The 26,864-nt window shown below is 41.9% G+C and overlaps 1 protein-coding gene across 6 annotated transcripts in view; it reads right to left on the reverse strand.

The window, feature by feature from the left end:
* Nucleotides 1–26,584, reverse strand: part of Foxn2 (forkhead box N2) — a 50,553-nt gene extending 23,969 nt beyond the window's left edge. The window contains exons 1-2 of one of the 6 annotated variants that reach the window (XM_076942467.1): nucleotides 26,564–26,584; nucleotides 4,359–4,909 (exon numbers count right to left, since the gene is read on the reverse strand). In XM_076942467.1, coding sequence (XP_076798582.1) covers nucleotides 4,359–4,895 — 537 coding nt within the window. In that variant the 5' untranslated portion in view covers nucleotides 4,896–4,909; nucleotides 26,564–26,584. Of the gene's footprint in view, nucleotides 1–4,358; nucleotides 4,910–6,358; nucleotides 7,871–22,416; nucleotides 23,440–25,009; nucleotides 25,237–26,035; nucleotides 26,177–26,261; nucleotides 26,407–26,563 lie in introns of those variants that run through there. The other 5 variants (XM_076942464.1, XM_034514351.2, XM_076942465.1 and 2 more) reach the window with 5 other exon arrangements.
* Nucleotides 26,585–26,864: the final 280 nt, after the last annotated feature.

Consider the following 26,864-nt stretch of genomic DNA (forward strand, 5'->3'; position numbering starts at 1 on the left):
AAACCTTTAATGAGTTCAAGGCCACTGTGGTGGTTTGAGTGAGAATAGCATCCACAGGCACCTATCTTTGAATACATGGTCCTCAGTGGTGGAACTGTTTGGGAAGGATTAAGAGGTGTGTAGCCTTGTTAGAGGAAGTGTGTCACTGGGGGTGGGTTTTAAGGTTTCAAAAGCCCACATCATTCTCAGCACTGTTTCTCCTTGTTCTCAAGCCTCATGCTTGTGTCTCAAGACAGAAGTTCTCAACACCACACTTGCCTGTTGGTTGTCACACGCCTCACCTTGATGGTTATGGACTCACCCTCTGGAACTGTAAGCCCCCAATAAATTCTTCTACAAGTTGTCTTGGTAATGGTATCTTTTTCTTTCCACAACTTATAGAAGAGTTTATTCAGGGCTTACAGTTAGAGTCCATGATCGAAGAGTGGAAGTACCCAGGCAAAAGGTGACAGGAACAGCAGCAGAGAGTTCACACACATCTTGATCCCAAAAAAAAGGAAGCAAAGAGAGAGATCACTTGAAATTGTAGGAGTCCTTTTGAAACCCGAAAGCCCATCCCTATAGCATACCTTCTCCAGCAAGGGCGTACCCCCTAATCATCTTCAAACAACCTCAAACAACCACTGAGGACCAAATATGCAATTGTTGGAGACTTACAGGAGACTTCATTCAAACCACCACACCAACTATGCCTAGTCCTATGCTATCTCAAACCTCTCCTGAAGGGTGGGAGATGCCAGGATGGGGGCTACACAGTGTATACCCATGGAATCCTTTCTTCTGTCTCCTACTTTCCAATGGCAGACTGTGTGGACTTCCTATTCATGACCTCTGAAAATAAAGCTTTCTTTCCTGTCCTGTAACATGGCCTTCTTAGTGTTTCCTACAGGGGGAACTAACCATCTCTTCCCCTTCTCAGCCTTCCTCCCTGTCCTCTCAGGGATCCTTCCTGGTGGAGCCACTAAAGCCCCATCTACTAGCCTTCACTGTAGATGCTTGTAGAATGTAGTTCCTACAACCTTGCTTTAGGCTCAGGAGGGGAAATGCGCTACCAGCCCTTGCCCAGAGAAGATTGGATCCATGGATGGAAACACATACATGCAGAGCTCAATTTCAACCTGCCACCTTGGCTCAATTGCTGGGTGCTTCTAATCTCCTGGGCTAGCATGCACTTCCCAATATTCTTCAGCTCAGCACATCTTAAACTGCCCTTAGCTTAGTGTCCTGGTTACCTTTTCCTTGTTCAACAACCCAAAACTGCCCTCAGCTAGTTGCTATTGCTGCTCCCAAGATCTCACATGGCTGGTCACTTTTTCTCCCTTCAAAGCATGGTGAAATTTCCCTTCCTCGTCCTGTGTCACTTAGCCTGTCTATGAGAATCCAGAAGTCCTGTCTCTTTTTTTTCACCCAGCAATTGGCCCCTGTCATCTTTATTGATCTATCAAGAAGCAATTGGGGAATAGGACCTTAGCATCAGAACCACCCCCTACAGCTGTTTGTATTATGAATGCTAATTATGTTCCCCCCAAAATGTATTAAAATGAGAATGTCTGCACTTAACTTCTGGAAGCCTGTCCCAATGGATTCTGATTGGTAATAAAGATGCCAACAGTCAATAGCTGGGGAGGGGGACAGAGGTGGAATTTGAGGATTCCCAGGCTTGGGCCAGGAGAAGAGAGGGGGATGAAGGAGAGATTCCCCAATACTAGGAAAGTGTGGAGGGAGAGATGCCATGCCTGAGAAGAGTGCAGGACAGAGAGATATATATGGTTGCCATGTAAAGGAGCTGGGAGACATCCGCCCAATTGAGCAGACCTCTGAGTTGAGAGAAGCCAAAAAAGAACATAGCATTGGTAAATAATAACTTGGGAATAATGGAATGGATGCTAGGCAGTGCTGTTTAAGACATATCAAAATATAAAGGCTGTGTGTGTGTGTGTGCGCGCGCGTGCGCGCGCGCGCACTTCATCAGAAACATAAATCTTGGGGTTGGCAACAAACCCGCTGTTGGAATTTATTACTTACAATAACACATCTTCTAAACAGAGCTTTAGCTGTCTGACTCTCTGGATCAGCATTCAGAGCTCCTAGGAGTTCCATGATAATCATGTGTCTCCCAGGGCATCTGGCTGAGAATGTCTTCTTAGAATATATAGCATGGCTGGTTCTTGTATCCTATCAAGACATTTAGGCATTTTTCTGAGCTGCACTTATCCCTGCCTTTGGGGTCCCTTTGGTCCTTCTTTCTGTCTTTCCTAGGCAGCTTCCCTCAGAGTTCTTGCCCTCTAGAAGCTGCCTTGAATATCTGTTTACAGCCTCTCTATCTCCAAAGCATTGGCTGAAGTCTAATGTAATGATCATGAGTTCCTACCTAAGCTAAACAGAGAAGCCCTATCATGAGAAGAGAAAATAAACAAAACTTTAATGTTAAAATAAAAGAGAAGTTTTTTTTATAATGTTTATAAAAGAGAAGTTGGCTTTTGGAGGACTTGAGAGTCAGCATCCAGACACTATGTAAAGCCACAGGAATGAATAAGATTAGCCAAGAAAACACAAAAATAAAAAGACAAAAGTGAAAATAAGTTTCTAAAAAATATACTGTCGGGCAGTGGTGGCACATGCCTTTAATCCTAGCACTTGGGAGGCAGAGACAGGTGGATTTCTGAGTTCAAGGCCAGCCTGGTCTACAGAGTGAGTTCCAGGACAGCCAGGGCTATACAGAGAAACCCTGTCTTGAAAAAACAAAACAAAACAAATAAATAAATAAATTTTTTAAAGTTATTAATAAAAAGAGCTGGGTGGTGGTGGCACACACCTTTAATCCCAGCACCTGGGAGGAAGAGGTTTGCAAACATCTAAATTAAAGATCAGTCTGGTCTACAGAAAGCTTCAGGACAGCCAAGGCTATACAGAAAAACCCTGTCTTAAAAAACAAAAATAAAACAAAAAAGTTAAAGAAAAAGCATCCAGGAAAGTATAAACACGGTGTCATGTATTATGCAAATCAAGTAATTTCTAAAGCTATTCTTAAAATACAATGTCAAAACAAGTCAACAGATTTAGACATAAGGCAAATACCAACTCTTCAAACCCTACATCTTTATTAAAACTATATCCATGTGTGGTAGTATGTGCAAGTATCTTTTTACAGAGAATCCAGACGTTAGGATGACAATGCACAATCATTCACAAGTGAAAAATAGGAAAACCTTATCACACCCTTGTTCTGACCTCAACACTAAAGTCCTAGTAACTCAGGACATTCAGCCTTCACATTCATTGTGCCTTTCCACTCTGCCTGCCTACATGTCTCACTCTTGCAGAATAAAATACTGCCTTTGTATATCTCCTTTATGTACAGAAAGCCTCTAATATAAATGAGCTATACTTTCATTATGTTATACTGAATAAATAGGATATATACATACTGACATAGTTGGAGAAATTGTGGGTAATGAGTCAATGAGGCAGTGGTTAAAAGAATGCACTGCCTCTTCCAGAGAACCCAAGTTCAGTTCCTAGCACCCATATTAGGCAGTTCACAAATGCTTTTAACTTAGCTCCGGGGAATCCAACATCTTGTTGTGACTTCTGAAGACACTGTAATCAAGCACAAACCCAGAAACACATAGTTAAAAATAAATAAAATCTGTTGGGCAGTGGTGGCATACACCTTTAATCCCTTGGGAGGCAGAGGCAGATGGATCTCTGAGTTTGAGGCCAGTTTGGCTGGTCTACAGAGAGTTCCAGGGCTTCACAGATAGACAATGTAGGGAGGGAGGGAAGGAAGGAGGGAGGGAAGGAAGGAGGGAGGGAAGGAAGGAGGGAGGGGAGCAAGCGATTGAGCAAGCACACAAACAAATCTTTTAAAAAAGAGGCACACACCTTTGGAAGGAAGGGAGGAAGGAAGGGAGGGAGAGAGGAAGGGAGGAAGGGGGAAGGGAGGAAGGAAGGAAGGAAGGAAGGGAGGAAGGGAGGAAGGAAGGAAGGGGGGAGGGAGGGTGGGAGGGAAGGAAGGGGCAAGCAACTTAGGTGGCCTGGGGCTAGCACAGTGGTAGACTAGTGCTTTCCCAACATAGCATGTTCAAGGCCCAAAGTTCAATTTCAGGTAAGAGCAGGGGTGAGTAACAAGGTGAAGCAGGAATGTCAAAGAATAATCTAGGTCCCAAAGGCAGACTGAATGTAATTTTATTAAGTTTCTTTCAACACTAAGAAATTTTAAAACATCATAAATTAAAGCAAATGAAGACTATAATTAACTTCAAGCTAAACTGGCATGGCTTCATTTCTCTTGGTCTTAAATTTTACAGGACTATATTAATTCCTCACCACACAGAATGATGTTTATGAACACTCACCTTGCCATGACTTCTTTCCACTTTCTGAAAACATTTATTCAAGGATAGATTATGCCGAACAGAATTCTTCCAGCCTGTAGGTGCAGTGGCAAAGTATGGGAAGCGATCCAGAATCCAACTGTAAATTTCTTTGACAGGCAAACATTTATTTGGTGAGTGTTCAATAGCCATATAAATGAGAAGACTAAAGGAGTATGGGGGCTTTGAAGTTGCTGATTTTTTTTCTGGGTTCTGGTAGCACGATGGCCCAAAGGATGGCATGTCATCTCCCTCTATGTCATACAACGGACTAACCACTGGAAGGCCTTCACTTCCAAGCCTGAGGTTTGTTAGAAGATTACTACTCTCATGAAGCCAGTTCAAGTTTGTTAGTTCGTCATCGGCTGAGTCACTGCCCACTAGAGTGGCCTTTGGCCTAGCTGCATCCCCAGCTTCGGGCAAACTTCCCATTTTGTAAATCTGACTCAGTCCTGCAACCTTCTCAGCTCCCGGAGTCTCAGCTCTCTTATCCGGAGTCATTCCAATTACTGGACCCATTTACTCGTATATTTCTGCAATAAAAAACAAATTACCAATTAATGTAAATCTAAAACTCTAAAAAAGCAAATAAATGTTTACATATACATATTAAATAAAGAAAATCTGCAACTGATTATGTCATACAATAAATAAATAGATAAAACACATATACATATTTGGGTTTTGTTTTATTTTTTTGAGGCAGGGTCTCTCTTTGTAGTCCAAACAGTCCTCAAACTCAGAGAGCCTCCTGCTTCTGCCTCCTGAGTGCTGGGAATAAAGGTGTATACCACCGTGCCCAGCTCCCCATATAATATTTAAATACAATATAGTTTTGATAGTTATAATGTATATAAAGTACTAGTTGCTTTATATTATTTGAAAGAATAAATAATAAATAAAATGTAACTTTATAGCATCGTCCATATGACTGATATATAGCATAAATAGCAAAGTGTCTAGTCTACGATAACCAACAGTAGCTATTATTAAACATAGTGGGGCTAGTGAGATAGCTTACTGCATACAGCATAACAGCTTGAGTTCAACTACCAGAACCCATCAGGTGGAAAAAGAGAGTAAATGCCTGTAAGTTGTCTTCTGATCTCTACAAGTGTACGGTGATGTGTTTCCACACATAAATAAGTGGAATAATCAGATTGTATCATGACTTTATAATTCATCCTAAATATCTACATTTTACTGTAATAGTCATATTGTTCAATCTTTAAAATATTCAAATTTGAAAGTGTTTAAACAATAATCCCAAATAAATCTTCAAGTCTTAAATATTTATCATTAAAAAAAAAATTTCTAGGACTGTAGCGATGGCTCTGTGTAAGAGCACTTGTTGCTTTTATGGAGGACCTAGGTTAACTTCTCAACGTTCACATGGCAGTTCAACCATCCATAATTCCAATTCTAAAGGATCCAATGCTCTCTTCTAACTTCCAGGGGTACAAGGCACATGGTGCCTCCATTACATGTAAACACAACATTTGTACACATAAAATGAAATTTTTAAAAAGTAAACTAGTTTTGTTTTTATATTTCATATCAAAGAAAAAACATTTCTTCTCATAATTTTAATTGACAGAATAATTATCTGAAGTTGCACATGTATTCATTGTGGAATGATTAAAATAGACTAATTAGCAGAACATGATGGTGCATTCCTATAACTTCATCATTTAGAAAGCAATGCAGGACAATATTTCCAGGTTCAAGGCCAGCTTGTTTGTCGTTACCAGGACTATGTAATGAAACCATGATGCAACATAACACCCACATACATGCACAAATGTATATGCATACACATACCAAAAAAGGTCACATAAATGAAATAAATCATTTCAGTTATTTTTCTATGTGGTAAGAACATATTTAATATTTATTGTCTTGCCAACTTTGTATTCCCTAAATTTATTATTGGCTAAGTTAAATTCAGAATAAAGTTGCTGTCGGGCAGTGGTGGCGCACACCTTTAATCCCGGCACTTGGGAGGCAGAGGCAGGCATATGTCTGAGTTCCAGGACAGCCTGGTCTACAGAGTGAGTTCCAGGACAGCCAGAAACCCTGTTTTGAAAAAAACAAAACAAAAAACAAACAGAATAAATTTGCTGGTTTTTAAAAAATCCAATATTTTATACTTAACTCTGCATTTCCAATCATCTCAGCCTCAACACATCCCATTATTACAGGATGTTTGACCTGCTATAACAAATATCTCCTCCCAGAGCACAGATGATCAGAGAAAAGAAAAAACTAGTGGCATTTAATTCATTTCAGCGTAAAGATGTCTTATTTTTAAAGCCAACAAAAAGCGTATAACCTATTTGACTGACTCATGCTTACTTAAGTCAAATGGAAGAAATACCGATAGAACTTCATTTTGCTTAGACCACAGTCAACAGGCCAGGAACTATGAAATTTGTCTATTTGGATTCTGGGAGCTAGTATTGATTTCTCAAATAATGATAACATCAATCAATACTGTGCGGGCCAGATACCTTGCAAGCTGTGTCAGTTAGCCATCAATTAAAGTTGAGACAATTATGAACCTTATTCTACAGATGAGAAGGACTCAGGCTAAATATCCACACCCATGCAGGCCAACTCAGAACCAAAACTCTAGTCACAATATACCATGGTAATAGTATATAAGCATCACTTTTGAGTATTTGTCTTTTCTGCTGACTCAGAGTAAAGGAACTTCCACACATCTGATAAAAACCAAAATTACATAGAGATAATGTTAAGTTTTCCTTAAAAAAAAAAGTCTCATAACAAGAGTGCTAAAATACTAAGTGAACTCTGTTTACTCAAGGCCAGAATGTATACAAATGAGACAAGGTTTCAAACCCTATGTAGACAAGTATGACCTTGAACTCCAGGTCTTGTAGCTTCAACCTTCTGAGTGCTGGAATTACAGGCTGTGCTGTGATGACACCTGGCTTATGCGGTGCTGGGGAAGGAGCCTCCCAGATATTAGCACTGCTTTCTCACTCTGAAAGCTATAACCATGCACAAGATAAAATCAACTTATAAACAAAATTATGAAAGAAATGTAAGCGTATCAGCTTGTACATTTCTACTTAATATTTAAACTTCAAGTCTAAGCTTTGATTAATCTTTAAAACCTTGTAAATTACAACCTTTGCACCACAGGATCATATGACTAGCCATTGTAAAGACATCTAAGTGACTCTCTTGAGAAACCTATCATGTTTTGGGATTGTTTACTGCCTCCTCCCCAGTCTGTATCTCTCTTTCTTAATATTTAATGAACATGTTATCAAACTTAGAGGGTACAAGCTGTGACTCCTCGTGTCTGATAACAACCTCACTTCGTTTCACTCTAGCTCGCCCTAAAAACCTTTCCTGTGCTGCAGCAGTCAGTGATAAGGCTTTCTTTACTTGAGCCGGTGTCCTCAAGCAGAAAAGGAACTGGTCCAGCTGCTCTTAGCAGTGCTGGGCTGTCTCTGCTACAGATAACACAAGTGCATCAGTGTAACAGGTACTCAATAATCAAAGTCTCTTGACTAAATATTATCAGAAACTAATTTAGATGGGAACAAATATGGTTTTCTTCTAAAACACAAATATATATATATATATATATATATATATATATATATATATATATATATTTTTTTTTTTTTTTTTTTTTTTTTTTTTTTTTTTTTTTGAGACAGGGTTTCTCTGTGTAGCCCTGGCTGTCCTGGAACTCACTCTGTAGACCAGGCTGGCCTCGAACTCAGAAATCCACCTGCCTCTGCCTCCCAAGTGCTGGGATTAAAACACAAGTTTATAAAAATTCCTTTATTAGGTTCTTTTTGGGTTCATAAACATGATGACTGGTATTCACTATTATTATGTGTGTGTCCCTCAAACCTGCTACAATTCTAGCATATTCCTACACTGATAAGAATTTTAAGAGGCTGTTATTTGGACTGGAATATAAATGGCAGCAAACGTGCTTCACTGTTGAGCAGAAAGCTCAGCATGACACCGGAGGCTGGCAATGTCGCCCTTCCTTACCAAGACTGACAGTATTTTCAAGGAGAAACAAGGAATTGTTTTACACGATCATTTTAATTTTAGAGTACTAACAGTCACTCTCTATCCAAGCACTGTCTGTCACAGCAGATATGAGTGTCAATGGCAAAAATATGTGAGAAAATAGTCAATGTCACCAGCAATCAAGGAAATGAAAAACAACCCAGAATCTGATGCTACTTATTATGCAGCACAGTACATGGTATATAGAAAGTAGAGATATTAGTAATTAAAAAAATCAACATTTCTGTCCAAAAACATATAGAGTAGATCATGTACATCTATAACCCCTCTTCAACCATCCCTCTTCCACCTCCACCCTTACAAATATCCAAAGACTCATTAAAGTTAAAAAAAACTACTAACTGCCATGTCCTGCAATAGAAAAATTGCAATTACCTATTCAATCTACTTTTTGGTAGCCACTAAAATTGACCTTCTAAAACAATAACTAAAATAAACAAAAGAACTTGTAAAAGCTAGAGGGAAGTATATTTAAAAGCTGTTCATATTACTAAATTAGTAATGGACTCTGTTATTAGCCTTTCCAGTTTTTCTTTAATGTATTTATTTTTATAATTTAAACTTAAGCTGAAGGTTCTTGAGAAAAATGTTGTGTTAGATTATTTTATTTGTAGTAGTTACACAACTAACTCACCCACACCACACACGGCAACTCATAGACTCACCAGAAAACTCCAGGTCTACACAGGAACCACCTCTTAGATGATTAGAATAACCTATCCTATCACAAAGCTTTTTCTAAAATATGAATTAGTCCATCAATTAATAGAGATTTTTTTTGTTTTGAAATTACAAAAATATTCTTTGATTAAGTATGCCTCTCCCCCATAACCAAGGACATGCATGGGCATGGTAGCCAGGACCATGGGACTTTTCAGAGTGCTGTAATAACTGTTTCTCCATCTTCCGCATAATGCAACATTCACTTCCCCATTCTGTTTGTTTCATGTACTGTATTTATAACTGGACCCTGGCAAACGTATCACTTAATAAAATCCTTCAAATCTCTGGGATTTAAGTAATTTAAAATAATTTAAATCTCAAAATGTTTAATATTTTATTAATGTAAAAAAAAATTCCTTATTGCCTGCTGTGCTCAACGCCAACATTCTCAGACATAAAAGAAATCTTTAAAAAGAGCACCATGGGACTGGAGAGATGGCTCAGCGGTTAAGAGCACTGACTGCTCTTCTGGAGGTCCTGAGTTCAATTCCCAGTAACCACATGGTGGCTCACAACCATCTGTAATGGGATCTGATGCTCTCTTCTGGTGTGTCTGAAGACAGCTACGGTGTACTTATATACATAAAACTTAAAAAAAGGAGCACCATGGTGGCTCATAAGCACTTGTAGCTCCAGTTATAGGCACACACTCACGTATGTACACGTACACACATACACACGGGAGGGACACATACACATAAAATAAAAATCTTTAAAAGGAAAACCTAAGAAATCCAGAAAAAAAAAAAAGGGTTGTTTTTACTTATTAATACTATTCTCAGTAACAAAAGAAGATAAAGTAACGAATACAATATATGGTATAATAAAAACAGCTATTTTTACATGTATAGAATTATATTCGTTCATATTCAACTCCTTAGAATCTATTGTCCTCTTTCAGAATTTTTATCAAGTTAAACAAAAAAATTCATCTATTATCAAGATACTTCTGGCTGGGTTTGATGGTACCCACCTTTAATCCCAGCATTCAGGGGGCAGAGGGTGAAGGATGTCTGAGTGCCACCCACTCTCCCGTCTCCCTACAACACTCCTGACAAGATGCAGCTCGTATCTATTTCTCCAGCACCCTGCCGAATATCGCCATGCTCCCTGTCATGATGCCATGATGATAAAGAACCTCGGAAACTGTAAAGTAAGTCCCCAAGTAAATGACTTCTCTCATAAGAGTTGCTGTTGTTATTAGTGTCTCTTCATACAATTACTGAGACAGGGACCATAAGATATCACAGCTTTTCCTAGGGTTTGGACGTTATGTTTTTTAAGGTTCTCCATTATAAATAGTGCCCATTCCATAATACCCAATTCTGAGACTAGAAGACAGATTTAAAATCCCAAATGTAGGGGCTGAAGAGATAGCTCGATGATTACAAACACTTACTGCTCTTGCAGAAGACTGAATTTGAATCACAGCACCTACATGGTACCTCACAACCACCTACAGCTCCAGTTCCAGAGGATCCGACGTCCTTTTCATCTTCTCCTGAAATGTCCTGAGTCCTGAATGCATGCAGTATAATACATACACTCAGGTGTACACATACACACATAGAATAAATAAAATAGATTTCAAATCCCATATGTACTGCAAAAAGATGTTTATTTGGTCACAATGTTACATGATGTCATGTATCTAGGACAACTGAGGTATTATAGTCTCTTAGGGATAAAACTGCCACCAAGTCAGATTTAGGTGACACAGCATTTGATCCATTGTCTCTGAGCAAGAACAAAAATGTGTGTAGCTAGCTGCACTTTCTAGTTAAGGGACAGGGACAGAGTTCTCATGGAGAAACTGCTTCTGAAATAATTCTGGTAATAATAAGAGAAATAAAACTGATGAAGGAGAACAAAGCATCTTTCAACAACGTGAAAAGCAGAAACCACTAAAATTCACAAAGGAAAATGCAGTATGGCAACTTCTGTCTAAATCCACTTTTCTCTCTCTATAACTCACCCAGATACACTTTGTAACCTTGAGTTTATATTCTACATCTATGTACATAATTTGCACAGTATGGTACTCCTATACATTGTTTCAGTATATCTCCAAAAACACTTGATAGTTGTTGGTTTCTTGGGGAAGTTAAAATGATGCAATATTTGATAAGCTAAAACATGAAACACCTGTAACAAGTAAGCAGCAAGCCAATCTGTTATTTTCTGCATAAAAAACATAAATACTGAATGATGGGGGTGGGGCGCCAGAGAAAGCACTCCAGCCTGCCTGTCTGCCTGGACTTTTGAATCACCTATTGATGTCCACGAGCACCTACTTTGATGTTTAAAACATTCTGGGTTTGTGTCAAGACACTAGACAGGACCTTAGTTGAAGGATCCCTGCTAAAACCAGGGACAGCAGCTTGGATACTTTAGGATCCAGGAATGTGCAATGGTTGAGTGTGAATATGGCAATGCTTTTCCTTCTGATGAGTACCTTCAAGTCCACATAGGTGGTCACTCTTCTCAATGACATCCATCAAATTACTAAATTGTGTGTGTACACCACAGTGCCACATGCATTTCTCTGTTGCTTATGTCATGGTCATCTCTTTAACTAACTGGTGAGTTTTGTTGAAGAACTCAACTTTTCACACTAAGGCTCAAAGTTTAAAATTCAGTCAGGACTACTGCAAGAATATATGTATTTACTTGTCTATGGGTTGACTCATTCTTTAAAGCCAAGGACAAATTTTACCAGTGAATTTTTAAATATTTAATGACTTCCAAAACTAGTTTCAAAGCCATAAATAAGATACAAACTGTTAGCATCAACATGGTACTAAATATTCTTAAGGTATAGGTGCTAGATGGCTCTGCAGCTAAGAGCGCTTGCTGCTCTTACAGAGGAGCCACTTCACTGCATCTGTACCCATCCAATTGCAGGGCATGTGCCCTCTCCTGACTCCTGTGGGTACCAGGTACACATGTGGAATACAGACATAGTGTAGACAAAACACCCACACATGTATAAAGTAAAACTGTTAATTTAAAAATGTCCTTAAAATATACTAAGATCTATTTAATTAAAGGGGAAATCTACAACAGTTTGTTACGAGAAATCTCTACTTACACATAAATAATAATTTCAAAAAACAATACCCCAGGGGCCAGTATGGTGGCACATATCTTTAATTCCTTTAAACTCCAATGTTCAAGAAGCAAGGTAGGCTCTCTGTGAGTTTCAGACCAGCTGGGGCTACATAGTGAGAGCGTCTCAAAAATCTAACACTAGTACCTATCACAGGGTAGAGAGCTCAGCAGTCATACTGCTCCTCCAGGGACTGAGTCTGATTCCCAGCACTCACACCGGGCAGCTTACAACTGCTCTAACTCCAGCTTCTGGGCGATTCTATATATATCCCCTTCTGGTTTCCTTCTGGCTTGTGTACCACCCTCTTCCTTCCCTGCCCCCTTCATATACACATACTTTAAGAAATAATAAAAATTTAGAATAAAACCACAAAAGCTCAATTGAATGAAAAGTCTCTCCCACCCAACAAAGAAAGTGAATATTTCTATTTTTAAGTTGAAAACAAAACAATTTGAAAACATTCACTATTACCTAAAACATGGAACTAATTTATTCCAATTGGCTTTTTGTTTTGTTTTTATCTAGACCATTAAAAATATAGTATATTGAAATAGTAACTCCAACACACAGGAACTCTGATAATATGTCCCTAAATTAAGTTTCCTTGCATGTCTGTGCCTTAAAATTGTTTATACACAGCATACCTAACTCTAGCAACTGCTATTCATCCTTCACACTTCACTTTAAAAACTGTAAGAATGGTCTAACATAAAGACTAAGAAATGGCCTTCTACTCTTCCACAATTAACAACAACAACAATAATAATAAACCCCTTCACCTGAAATGGTGTAATACACATCTTTCCAACAGGCTGAAGTTTCCATAAGGGCAAAGCTGTGTGTATTTTGTTTTCTGCTCTCATGCTTGTTGTATCAAAGTTCTGTTATTATGCTACTTTGGTATCTGAGAAATGGTATGATTCAATTTTACTAGAATAATCTAATAATCAAAACTGAAATTCGGGTGGTGTATCCTAGCACTTAAGAGTAGCAGAATTTTAGGGTAGATCTACATAACAGAGCAAGATGTTGTCTTTAAACACACACTCAAATTCATGTATTATTGGCTTTCCAATAATATATATATATATATATATATATATATATATAATATATATATAAACGTATATATGTGCATATATTAGAGAATAAAAGAACACTTGTTGATGCTTATTGATAATAGATATCATTTAAAAATCTTTACTAAAACTACCTCTGGGGTTGGAGAGATGGCTCAGTGGTTAAGAGCATTGACTGCCCTTCCAAAGGTCCTGAGTTCAATTCCCAACAACCACATGGTGGCTCACAACCACCTGTAGTAAGATCCAATGCCCTTTTCTGGTGTGTCTGAAGACAGTGACCATGTACTTACATACATTAAATAAATAAACAAACAAATAAATACATGAATAAATGAATAAATCTTAAAAAAAAAAAAAAAAAAAAAACCTACCCCAAGCACTTTGTAACAACCCCACCAGACAGTTACTGTTATTGGGTTCTACTTTATATGTGGCAACAGGGAGAGTAAGTGGTATGTGACTCACTGAAGTGCCACTACAGATCCCACACTGCTCTGGCTGGCCTCCAACTCCCAGAGGTAAGTAAATCTTCCTGCCTCTGCATCTCAAATATCTAGGAGTACGTGCGATTATATCTGAATAAAATAATCTCTAAATAAATAAAATCCAGCAAGTTCCCCAAACACTAACCCAGCAATATTGCACTATTTAAATCCAACTATTTCTCTTTAAGTTTAGAATGCACCTACTCTACAGCATGAGGGGTGGGTAGTAAACACTAATAATGATTAGGGCAGTCATGGAAATATCTTCAACTAAAAAATAAACCTAGGGTCTCCTCTTGATTCCTAAGAATCTTTACTGAATCCTTAAGTGCTAGATCAACTAAGAAACAGAAAAAGACAAATTTGGGGGTTTTTGTTATATAAAACTGTAAAAAACATGAAATGGCAATAATTTTAGGAGGAAAAAAATAGGATTTGTCAAGTTTTTAGGACAAAATGATGTGAGCATCCCAAAAGTTAAAATGATCCCAGGCAGGACTATCCAATATAGTAGCTACAATGCACCAAATTTTTGATTGTTCAGCAGATAAAGACAGCAACTAAGGCTGGGAGTGTAGCTCAGTGTTAGAATATTTATCCACCATGTGCAAGGCCCTCGTTTCAATCCCCCGCAACAAACGAACAACAAAAAGACAACTACAGAGCAGATCCTCAAACACATAACTCTTAGAATAGAGCAAAAGCTAAGAAACAAAGGTCTAAAATAATGACCACAGCCTTGTTTTCTAGACACATCTAATACAGAGATGGGTAAGAGAGGACAACCAAGTTACTGATGGGGCTATGAACAGAAACAGGCCAACAGCAAGCATTCCCTAGGACGCTCTAGAGTAACAACTTGTCAACAGGAGCTAAAGAGGCTCCACAGTAGGTAAGCGCTGGACATCTACAGTATGGCCTATAGAGCCGGGCTGTTCTAGACTGGCACCCCAATCCCACTCATCTCCCCATCCTTTCATGGCCCTCTGCACCTGCAACCTCGCGTGGCAGCTGTAGTGTGACATAGTGTGCCACACAGTATACCTCTTGTCACACATTTTTTTACTTGCAAATGTTCACTATATGAGTCATTGGTCTGTTTCAAGGTCTCTGGCTTCTGCTATACTATCAATACTGGATCCTCATGGGGACAACTCTGGGATATCCCGTTGTTACCCTGGGTCATGGTGATCCTGCAGCTTTGGATCAGCAGGAATGAGGTAGATTTTGCAGCGGAACAACTAAAAGCCCTGGATCTGAGCCTGGGTGGTAGCTGAGTTGGTCAATCCACCAGCCACACCTACACCACCAGGGCAAACTCTCCAAAAGTTGCAGCTGACAAGGGACAACTCACCCACACCTTTGCCACCAGGGCCAGCTCAATTGTGCTGCCAAAAGCAAGGTTCAGGGCCCATGTTCCTGAGTGCTGCAACCAGTGAAGGGCAGGGTAAGCAAAGCAGCAGTCTAGACCCAGTCTAGACAGGGGCATCTGCACGGCCTTTGATGTGGTAACACTGGTCTAGGACATCAACACAGACCCTGGCTGCCACAAGACTACAAACCCAGACATGGGACCTGGCAGCAGCATGCTCCTCATGGCCTCAGGAGGCAGCACAGGACACTCAGATTAACATCCTCCCTCATCCCCTGGTCCCCCCTACCCGTGTGTGGGTGTGAGTGTGTGTGTGTGTGGGGGGGGGAAATCTCTTCCCCACCTCCCTTCCCTTAACAAAACAAAGACATCTAGATGGTGAACATCCATCCACCTGGCCTTTGGTGGTAACACAGGCCACAGACATTGACACAGACCCCAGCTACAGCAGGGCTGCAAACCTAGACATGGCCATTGGCAGCAGCCCAGGCCAGGACCTCACCATGGCCTCCTCATATCTGCCTGTCCCTTTACCTCTGAGTCTTCAGTTCCACCACTCCACAGTGTATGAAGCCCTAGGATTTACTTCTCTTGCATTGCTCTATCACACATTCACCAGTAACACTGGGGTGCTTGAGTGTCTACAGGCCTCCCCTAGGCTGGCAGGATGGGAACAGGAGCTTGGGTTTCTTCAGGTTGCCCAACCCAGCCAGCCAACCCAGCAGCTGGACTCTGTCAGAACAGAGCCCTCACTTAGTATATAGTATTGGAAATGAAATGACGCTGAGCAGAAGGAGGTCAAGCAAAGAGCAGTCCAGACAGTAGTGACAGGGACAAGCCATACACGGCGGCACGTGCCTATAATGCCAGCACTAAGCCTGAGGCAGAAAATCTGTGAGTTTAAGGCTAGCCTGGGCTACAAAGTCAGATTGCTATATTTAAAAAATAAAAAAAGCTGGGAGCTGGACTGCCAGCATGTGAGAGGCAGAGAAAGACAGATCTCTGTGAGTTTGAGTCCAGCCTAGTCTACATAGGGATTTAAGGCCAGCCAAGGTTACATAGTGAAACTGTTTCTAAAACAAATTTTGTACCTAAAAAAATCTTAGAAGCCAACCTACATAATCTTTAGTAATACATACACAGAACTCCATGAAATTAAAACTATTAAAGGAACCTCCTAGAAATTTAGAGAAGCTTCATATTTTAAAAAACTGGCTAAAATACTGATAATTCTACAAAAAGTTACAATTAAAAATGAGGAAACTTAGATCCTTTTAGATAATAAAACATACTTGAAAAAGTCATTCAGGGCACTGGCTTGACACAGTGCCCATAAGTCCCAGCACTAAGAAGGCAATGGCAGAAGACTGGCTAAAAATTCTGGGCCAGCTAGATCAAGAGTGAAACCCTGTCTCAGAAACAAACCAGCCAGCCAGCCAACCAAAGAGGGCCTGGAAAGACAGCTTGGTGGTTAAGAGCACTGGCTGCTCTTGCAGAGAGGTTCAATTTCCAGTACCAGTAAGTGGTCCACAGCCATCTGTAACTGCAGTCCCAGGAATCCAATGCCCTCTTCTGGCTTCTTTGGGCAATACACATAAAATAAACGAGCCATTTCAAAACGAATTTTAAAAAACAACAAAAAACAACTCATACAAGCCATAAAAGAAAAATAGCAGAAGCAGAGAAGAATCAGAGAAATTAGAGGAGCATGAAAATGAAGTGACAGTGGCTATATAGCCCTCAGGAGGGAGGCCTCTTCACCAGAGCAACACAGTGAAGCTTGCCCTGAAGGCAAAGTCACAAGTGAGCCACCCCCAAGGATGTGAGAGCTGGAGAGCTGGCCCAGCCCTCACCCTCGCAGGCTGCAGCACTTGGAAAAGTGGGCCCTGAGCCTTTACTAGGCAGCTCACTAGAGCTAGGTCTGGAGGCAGGGGGTGCTGGCGAGCCCAACCGCAGGGCAGAAGAACAGAAGAGCTGACCCTGCCTCCTATAGATGTCAGCATTAGGTGGCCTAGCTGGAGCAGTACCGGAGAACTTACCCTGTGGCAGATAAGGGAGAGCTGGTGCGCTGACTACCCAGGTTACTGAACTCTGTTGGTAGTGACTCTATAGAGAAAATCTCACCAAAAAAATTCTGGTGGTGTTCTGGTGATTTCTTGCTGCTTCAGCTGACACAGACTCACGTGGAATTTTACTAAGACTCACTTGCTGAGGCAAGACCCGTGGAGGACACGTGATGTTTGGAGGGAGTATAGGTAAGATCCAACAGACAGCAATGGGGCTTGCATGGCTAGCTTTGCAGAGCTTTGCTGGTCTCGAGTCTTCCCTGATCTTCACTTTGTTGAGAGAGGCACAGCAAGGAACTTCTCCAGGCATCCCTGTTGGTCCTGGTTGCTCTTGCTGACTCCTTTCAATTCAGAGGAGGCCTGGCTGTTTCTGCTGGGTTGCACTACTGCTGCTGATTCATGTCTGCTGTCTTGACACTACTGAACTGGACTGCTGGTGTATCCATGAAGTGCAGCTGCTGATTTCTGTGAACTGAACTGCTGAATTCTTGACAATGTCTGGCACACAGTGTGATGAGTTAAGACTTAACAAGGAACTTAGCAAGGAACACACTTGCTGTTCCTCAAATGTAACCCACTTTAAAATTATCTGACCTTTATTCTTAGAACAAAGTACAACCAACACTTAAAATACATAAAATGTATCTTTTTAAAGATATTCTAGAGCTGCCAATAACATTTATTTTTGAGGCATAAACAGAATAATCCCAAAAAACAATAACTCAACCAGCATCACAAGTGAGGTACTTCAGTTTAGTTGAAGAGACACACAGATCACGGTTACAGAACAACATATTTAGTAGATGCCTTTAGTAAATATGAGAAAGGCACAAAGCACTGCGGGTTCAGAAGGACAGGGTAACTCACCTACTCTTCTGCACCAGCATTCTAACTAGGCTCTTCTCAGACTCCTCTAATCCATCCCCTCTCCCAACCCAGAGGAGAGCCTTACTATACGGCTAAGATATTTACATTTTGAGTCTGAGTCTTATTTCTATGAACATGGGGATAGAAGGCAGAGCCAGGCCTAACTTCTACACACACACACACACACACACACACACACACACACACATACCAGGTATGTAATAACAACACTTGAAGAGCAGAACTTTAAGGTCATCTTTCCCCGCATAGCTAGTTCACGGCCACATGAACCACATGGCACCCTGTCTCAAAAATAGAGTCAGAGAGGGAGAAGTGTGGGTAGGTAGACAGACATTAGGATATAAGTCAATGTAGACAAGATGTAATGTATTCATTTGTTATGCTCTAGCAAACCCTACAATGTTTAGTGAGGAAACATCTAAAAAAATAATTATAGTAGAATGTCATGCTAGGTAAGTGCACAGTAAGATTTGGAGTCAAGCAAACCCACTCACTCACACAGTCTGACAGATGACTGAACCTGACTGGGTCCCAGGCAACAGCACCCATTGTTTAACTCACAGTAACAAAAAAAGTAGTGGTGTTCCTGCCAGTGTAGGCATCTGAATAACAGTTTCTCTATCAGGCATTCTTTACTGCTCCTGCTTGGAACAGATCAATATATAAGCATTTCATTCTGACAACCCATTTTCTTAAAAAACTTCAAATTATAATACAAAGAACATAGATTTTTACTATGACAGATTTGTTATTCAAAACTCAGCCAGCACTATATTTACATAATTTCTCATTTGTTTCTTATATATAAAAATATAATATTTCCCGCAGGGCTGAGAATTACATACTGATGTGTCTAGTAGCATAATAGCATGACAGGATTCAACAGACAAGAAGAGATAGCAATTACTGATAAGATTATTAATAAATGTTCAATCAGTACAACAAAAGAAGGGAGTATGCAGACTGGAAAGATGGCTCAGTGGTTAAGAGCTCATATTACTCTTCCAGAGTGTATGAATTCAATTCCTCCTACCCATGTCAAGTGGAATCCATACTCTGATGGGGAGGCAGGATATCATGCAATTAAACTTTTAAGGACGAGGATGCTGGACAAAGCCACAGTACAGCAAAATCTTAATTTAAAAAAAAGCCTTTTCCCATTTTTCTTTGTATTTCTTCTTTTAACATAAAACACAAGGGCATGTTTTTATCAGTTTCCTAAATCCTTTACCTCTAAGGTTATGTATAAAATTTAAGTAACTATATTAGCAACCCATGGTAATACACACCTTTAATCCTAGTACTCGGAGACAGAGGCAGATGGATATCTATGAGTGCCAAGCCAGGGCTACATAGTAAAACCCTATCTCAAAAACAAAAGAACAAAAATTGCTATTAGCACCATATCACTGAAGAATCTAATATTAAATTCTGCTCAATGAATCCACAAACTAAGAGTATTTCTACAAATCAGAAAAAAATTTCAAAGCTGGATGTAATGCTACATATCTGTGATCCTAAGATTCAGAAGGCTGAAGCAGGAGAATGAATAGTGTGAGATCAGTCAAGCACGATCTTGTCTGAAACATAAAAAAGAGAGGGGCCAGCAAGATGACTTACCAGGTGAAAGGACCTGTCACATCCTTGTAACTTCTGTTGACTCTTGAAAACCAACTCTCACAAGTGTCCTGACATCTACCTGTACATGTGCCCTGGTCTTTTCCCAATGTGTTTGCCTATACATATATGTCCATACATCACTTTCAATTCAAAGCACTTCTCAAACAAATAAAACAGGCTTCTGGTGCCAAAAAAACTATATGCATTATCAAGAAAGAACTATCAGAAAGGCAAAGAATGGCTGGAGAGATGGGTCAGTGGTTAGGAGTATTTGCTAATCTTGCAGGAGTGGGGTTCAATTCTCAGCATCCATATTGGGCACCTCACAACTACCTGTAAATCCAGGTACATGTGTTCTGACACCCCTTTCTAAGTTTCCTTAGGCACTTGCACACATGTGATCTGCACACATTACACTCAGTTACACACATACACGTAAAATTCAAATTTCAATAAAATTCTTTATACCTGAAAACTCTAGCCTAGTATGGTCCTCACACCTGTAATCCCAGGACTCAGTATATAGAGGCAAGAGCATCAGGAGCTCAAGGTCAGCCTCAGCTACACAAAAGGCTTTGAGACAGACAGACAGACAGAGACACAGACACACACACACCAAAGCTATGAAGCTAGATGACAACAAATTAAATTATTCTGGTAATTTATCAAAATATAACTACTTGGGAAGAATAAAAATCTGTGTTGACAGCAAAGGACAGCTATGTTTACGGTACACATACTAAAGTTGTATGACAGTAGCTTACAAATGGCTACTTAAAGAGTTTTATTTAGACTTTTAGGGCTTTGGTAACTTTGCATGTATGAATGCTAATGAAATCAAAGACACAGTAAGGCAATAACTTCTACTGTATGATTATACTAGACACACCTCCTGGGGTATAAACATGTCTCTCTTGCTCACAACTCCAGGCTTAGCACCTAAGTGCAATCAATGCTCCAGAGCACTCGCCCAGGTTTTCTGTTTGTTTGTTATTTTATGTAACAGAAAATCAGGTAGAAAAATAAAACAGCTCTCATGTCAAAGGTAACTCTAAAAACTAGTTGTGGAATAAAAAGAAACATTAGAGAAAAATCAGGGAAATCTGAATGACTTGCCTAATTAACAGTAATGCGGGAATCTTGATTCCTTAATTGTGACAATGTACCAGAGTATGTAAGAAGCTAATCAGAGAAATTGGGTAAGATTTTCCATGTTTTCTGCAAATGCAAACTATTCTAAAATAAAGTTTAAATAAAAACTAATTGAGGATAAATGTTCTTTTGTCTCTTTGGGGCAAGACAGTGACAGCATTCTATTGTTGTAGGACTAAAAGTATCGGGAACGTAACACCAGTATTCATTACAAGCCTCCCTGTCACCACAGCTAATGCCTATTACATTCTAGTTTCCCAAGCAATATTCTTAGTTCACAATACTAACCACTAGCTCTTAAGAAAATTCACAACACTAGCCGTCACCTCTGTGGGCCACTCCTACAGGTCCACTCACTCTGCCATCTCCCATCCATTTACACTCAGCTGACTAAGCTCAGCACCCTGACTGCTAACACCAGCCCTAACTTCATCCCATCATCACTTGTTCCTTCAGTGGCACTCATTCCAGTTCCTCCCAGTTCCTCGGAGTGTTGGACCACACTGAGTCAAATGAGTCTTCCTCAAAAGAGGATTTTCATTCTCCAACTAATTCTGAAGGAAATGAGACCATATTTAAATTCAAAAGTAGTTCTTCTCTTTCCACCTTTACTTATAATAAAAACAGATCGTTCTATTCAACTTCACACCTCACACCACAAATCCTATTTTTTCTTTATTCAGACTAGGCAGAGAGTATATATCTAAAATAAGGCTCCAAGGGCGTCTTGCTGGCAAATACATATGTTCTATGTATCTTGCTGCTCAGACAAATATTTATTTAGGGCAATAAAACCTAAAAGATAATAAACATGAAGGAATTCCTCTTCTTAACACCACTGCTCTTTTGATAGAACTTACTTAGCACATGGTATTCAATTTTTTTTTTTTTTTTTTTGTCCAAAGAGTCAGCAGAGAATGCTACAGCCTGGAAGAATTATATGTTGTTACAAAAGGAGGAGAATTTATGGTTGAAAGTAAAGATGGATCTAGAAGGCTGTGATTCCAAGGCTCACAGCACAATCAGTGCTTCAGTCAGGCCTTAAACTTGAGTGTCCAAGTGTATCTCCAACAGATAAACAGACACTGTCAATATAAATACAAATTGTAGTACTATGCTGAGGTATAATAATTAAGTTTCTGCAGAACAGTAGAAGATTAAGATGGAGAGCAGCACCTTGGAGGTCCCGTGGATCTGGGTCTTGTTTCAACAGTGTTTGGACAGAACAGACCTCGGGACTCCCACTTTATTAGCTTCCAGCCACCTTACAAGTCTTTCAAATCACAGCTACCAGGACCATCTCCTGAGTCTTTGGCTCCTAAGAGCAGCCAGCACCACCTTTGCAGTTAGCCCCTTACTCCAGATCAGCAATGACCTCTCAGATGTAAGAATTATTCCACCGAAGTGGAAGCTGCTGTGAACTGGTCAACTTGCATCTGCCAGACTCCTACACCTACCTCTCTCTGGGCTTCTTTTTGATCAGGATGACATGGTTTTGGAGGGCGTAGGCCACTTCTTCCTCAAACTGGCCAAGAAGAGCATCAAACATCACCTCAAGTTGCAGAATGATCTGAGGGCCTTGAAGGCCGTGCACTCTTCCAGGATGTGCAGAAGCCATCTCAAGATGAATGGGGTGAAACCCAGGAGGCCATGGGAGCTACCTAGGCCCTGGAGAAGCTGAACCAGGCCCTCTTGGATCTGCATGGGTTCTAACCCCACAGACTCTCATCTCTGTGACTTCCTGGAAAACCACTTCCTGGATGAGGAGGTGAAGCATATCAAGAAAATGAGTAACCACCTAACCAACCTCCATAGGCTGGCAGAGCCACAACCAGCACAGACTGGCATGCCCCAGGCATCTCTGGGTGAGTAGTATCTCTTTGAATGGCTCACTCTCCAGCACTAGGAGGCCTCTGTACATTCAAAGAGGCTCCCTCCTCTGCTCTGCACCAGCCAGCCTTAGGACCTCCACCTGAATGAACCTCTCAAGCCACTAGGTAGCTTTGTAACCACCCTGGAGCCTCTCCCACATCTTGCACCAAGTAAAAATAAAGCTTACTGAAACACAAAAAAAAGAAAAAGAAAAAAAGATTAAGATGGAAGACAGAAGATTGGAACCAAAGTGTGAAAGTTAACAAAATAAATCTCATATGCATGCTTACTTTAAAAGGGGGTGGGGCTAGTGGTGCACATCTTCAATCCTAGTACTCTGAGGCCGAGACAGGGGCATCTATGAGTTTGAGGCCAGCCTGGTCTACAGAGAGAGATCCAGGACATCCAGGGGATACCAGGGCTACACAGGGCTACTCTTTCTCATAAAAACAAAACCAACCAAACAAACAAAATAAATACATTAGTAACAAACGAAAGGTGGCCATTTGGGTGATTATCTATTAGCACGGAAGTTTTCCCATGGAAAACAATAACCATGTTTTTCCAAGAAACTTCTACCCACCCAAGCCTTCTACAACTTCTTTCTCTACTAACTCTTACACTTACTCTCTTAACCTTAGTTTTATTACAGTTTAGCTCCTGTACTGTCTCAATTGTGTTTTACTTCTTCAACCTAAAGCCCTAAGCTCTCAAAACGATTACTGGAACTGTTTGTATTTACATAAAACCCAGTTATATTATTTTAAAAATAATCATCCTTTTGAGCTGTTGAAACAAACAGCAACAAAACATATACAAGCTAACTATGGTGGTATGCACCTATAAAACCAGCTCTAGGGACACAGAAGCAGGTGGATCAGGAGTTTAAAGTTGTCCTCATCTACACAAGAGGCTCATCTTTGTCAAGATCCTGTCTTGAACAGTCAAAGCAATCAAAACTACAGGCAAGCCACCCATGGTGATGTTCAGGACAATCCCAGCATTCAGGACGCAGAGGCAGGCGGTGCTCTGGAAATTGCAAGCCAGCCTAATTTACATAGCAAGTTCCAGGCCAGCCAGGGCTCCAAAGTGAAGCTTGTCTCAAAACAACAACAGAAGATGCAGAAGCAGGAGGGTTACTCCAATTCTGAAGTCAGCCTGGACAACATAGTGAAAGCCTTCTCAAAACACACACACACACTTGCAGTTTGAGAAGTATTTTAAAGTTTCACTTTGCTTTAAATCTTATCACAAACTGTTTTCAGTCCTTCCGTCTTCCGGGTTTATGTAAATGTCTCTTCACTTCAGTTAATTTACTTTTCTTCTTCAACTATCAACTGTTCTCAGTGGTCAGTACACACTCATTTTTCAGTCTATCTTCTACAGAAAGCTTTATGTCACCTCTTCAATACCTTCATTCACTTCACACAATCATTACACAACAATCAAAATCCTGGTAAATGGAGTTGGAATGGTTTCTCCACAACTCTACAAATGTAAGGTATTTCTTCCGGCTTAACAACCAACTAAAACTAAGTAACAACAGAAATATGTTACTGAAACAAATTAAAATTGCCCCCAAAATAAATAAATAAATAAATAAATAAAAATGATGCATGATGCATTGGTAATCTATGAGAGTAAAGACATTCTAAAACTTCACTCCCGAAAAAAATTTTTAACTTTTATCATTTTCTCTTTCACTTTATTATATACTATAATTTCCACTTATTATGAATTCTGCTCAAATTTGACTTCATACAAGAATAGTATTTATCTTTAAAAAGATAATTTCAAACTGGGCAGCGGTGGTGCACGCCTTTAATCCCAGCACTTGGGAGGCAGAGGCAGGCGGATTTCTGAGTTCGAGGCCAGCCTGGTCTACAGAGTGAGTTCCAGGACAGCCAGGACTACACAGAGAAACCCTGTCTCGAAAAACAAAACAAAACAAAACAAAAAAGATAATTTCATTTTTCATAAACCCTAAATAACACCAGAATGTGATCATTTCAGATTCATTAGTTAATGGCTTTGAAATTCAAACGATTTTTTTAAAGAGTCGGGAAATTCTATAAAGACATCGTCCTATCGCTCTTTGATGATATCTAACACTGCTAAAATATTAAGATAAATCATCAAAGTTATAGCTAATGGCAAAAATGGCAATATACACTTTACCAGAATTGCAAAGGAAAGCCATTATACGATTCAGGTGAAACAGCTAGACAGGATCAGTTGGCTTTTTCCACTTCGCCATATCAGAGCGCAGAACCCGAGATTATACCATTACAAAGCCCCTGCTGCGGGAGAAGCCTCAACCCTCTGGCCGCTAGAGCACTCTATTGCACTCAGCCGGCCACGTGGCTGTCACAATCAGAAGACAGGAGAAAAGAGCACCAACCAACATGGAAAGAACCGCTCACAGCGGAGTTTCAAGTAGGAAAAAAAAAAAAAAAAAGTCATTTCTCTGCACTTACGACTCCTCCCACCACCACCCAAAAGGTGAAAAACGAAGGCTTTAAAGCAGAAACCAAGTGCAAGATGATCTCGAGAATGTGGTGCCCCAGTGAAAGAGCTACCCCAACTTGCGTGAGGTGCGGTGGGAGCCCAGGCATTTTGCAAGAGGGCAGTCGAGGGCGGAGTCTGGAGTGCAGACCCAGCACCTCGCACGTGGACTCCCTCCCCCTACCTTCCCCGGACCGGCTTCGGGCCGCCGGCCACTGCACCGGGGCCGGCACCCAAGCTCAACGCGGCCGATCACCGCGCACCCTTCCCCGCCCGGGCGCGGGCCGGAGGGCAGAAGTAACCTCGGCCCCGAAGGAGATGGCGAACAGGAAGTGCCCATATTGCAACAGTCCAAGTCCCAACCCCCCGGCCAGCCACGCTCGGGGGGCGCCGGCCCCAGGAGCCGCGAGAGCCGGCCGGGGTAGCCACCCCACATCCGGGCCCCGCGCCCGAAGTTCACGCGAGTCGCGCGCGGCGCCTCCTGGGCACTACTTCTCGGGGCCCAGCCATCCCGCCTGGGCCGGACCGGGACTCCACGCCGCGCGCGTCCCGCTCCGATGGGAGCCCGAGCGGCGACGTGGCGCGGGCTCTCGGGGCTCTTAGAGCAACTCCCCGGTCGCAGGTTTCCGGCGAGCTCTCCGGCTGTCCTCTGCCCACTGTGGCTCCGGCTGCGCGACGCCGCCTCCGGACGGTCATTACCTCGGGACAAACTACTAACTCCTCACGGGGTCGTGCTCGCCTCGGGTCCACACCCCCCGGGAGCCCACGCTCCGCCTGAGCCGCGCGCCGGGAACACCCCCGCGCCGGGCGCCAATTCTTCACGGGACAAAAATGTCCCGGCGCGCCACGGGACAGCCGCCTCCGCGCCCCACGCCCAGCGCCGGCCGCACGCGCTGCCTCCGCGCCGCGCGATCCCGGGACTCACCGTCAGCTCGGCCGCCGCGAAGGGGAGGCGAGGGCCGGGCCGGGCCGGGCCAGACACAATATGGCAGAGCACCGCAGCTGCTCCCGTGGCTCCCAGCAGCCGCCTCCGGGACACCCAGCCGTGAGCAGGCAGCGGCAGCTGCGGTGGCGGCCGCCGCAGCACCACATCCCCCTCCCGCCCGCTCGCTTCCTCCCCTCCTCCCTGCCCCGCTGCCATGGCAACGCGGCGCCAAGGCGCTTGGCCCTGCCCCTCCTTCCGTCCCGCCTCCCCCGGCCCGCCCATGCCACCCTCCCGCCTCCTACCGGGGCGGCGGCCGCCCCTCCGAGTCGTCCTGAAGGCGGGTGGGGGAAGGTGGCGTCCGGAAGGGCGGGGCGGGCTCGGAAGGCTCGGCGAGGGACACCGAAGGACAGAGCGGGGCGAGCAGGCGGGAAAATGAAAAGACCTCGCCTGTCTCCAGAAGGACCTATGGGAGGGCGACAGAGGCGCGGCGTGGCTGCTGAGTGGACGAGCTGGCGCGGGACGCGCGAGTGTCCGCCCGCAACGCGTGTGCTGGGGCTGCCGCGACGGTCCCAACAGCCCCGGGCTTTGAAAGTGTGGGGACTG

The sequence above is a fragment of the Arvicanthis niloticus genome, chromosome 11 (genome assembly GCF_011762505.2).
Source record: "Arvicanthis niloticus isolate mArvNil1 chromosome 11, mArvNil1.pat.X, whole genome shotgun sequence".
In the NCBI taxonomy this organism is placed as follows: Eukaryota; Metazoa; Chordata; class Mammalia; order Rodentia; family Muridae; genus Arvicanthis; species Arvicanthis niloticus.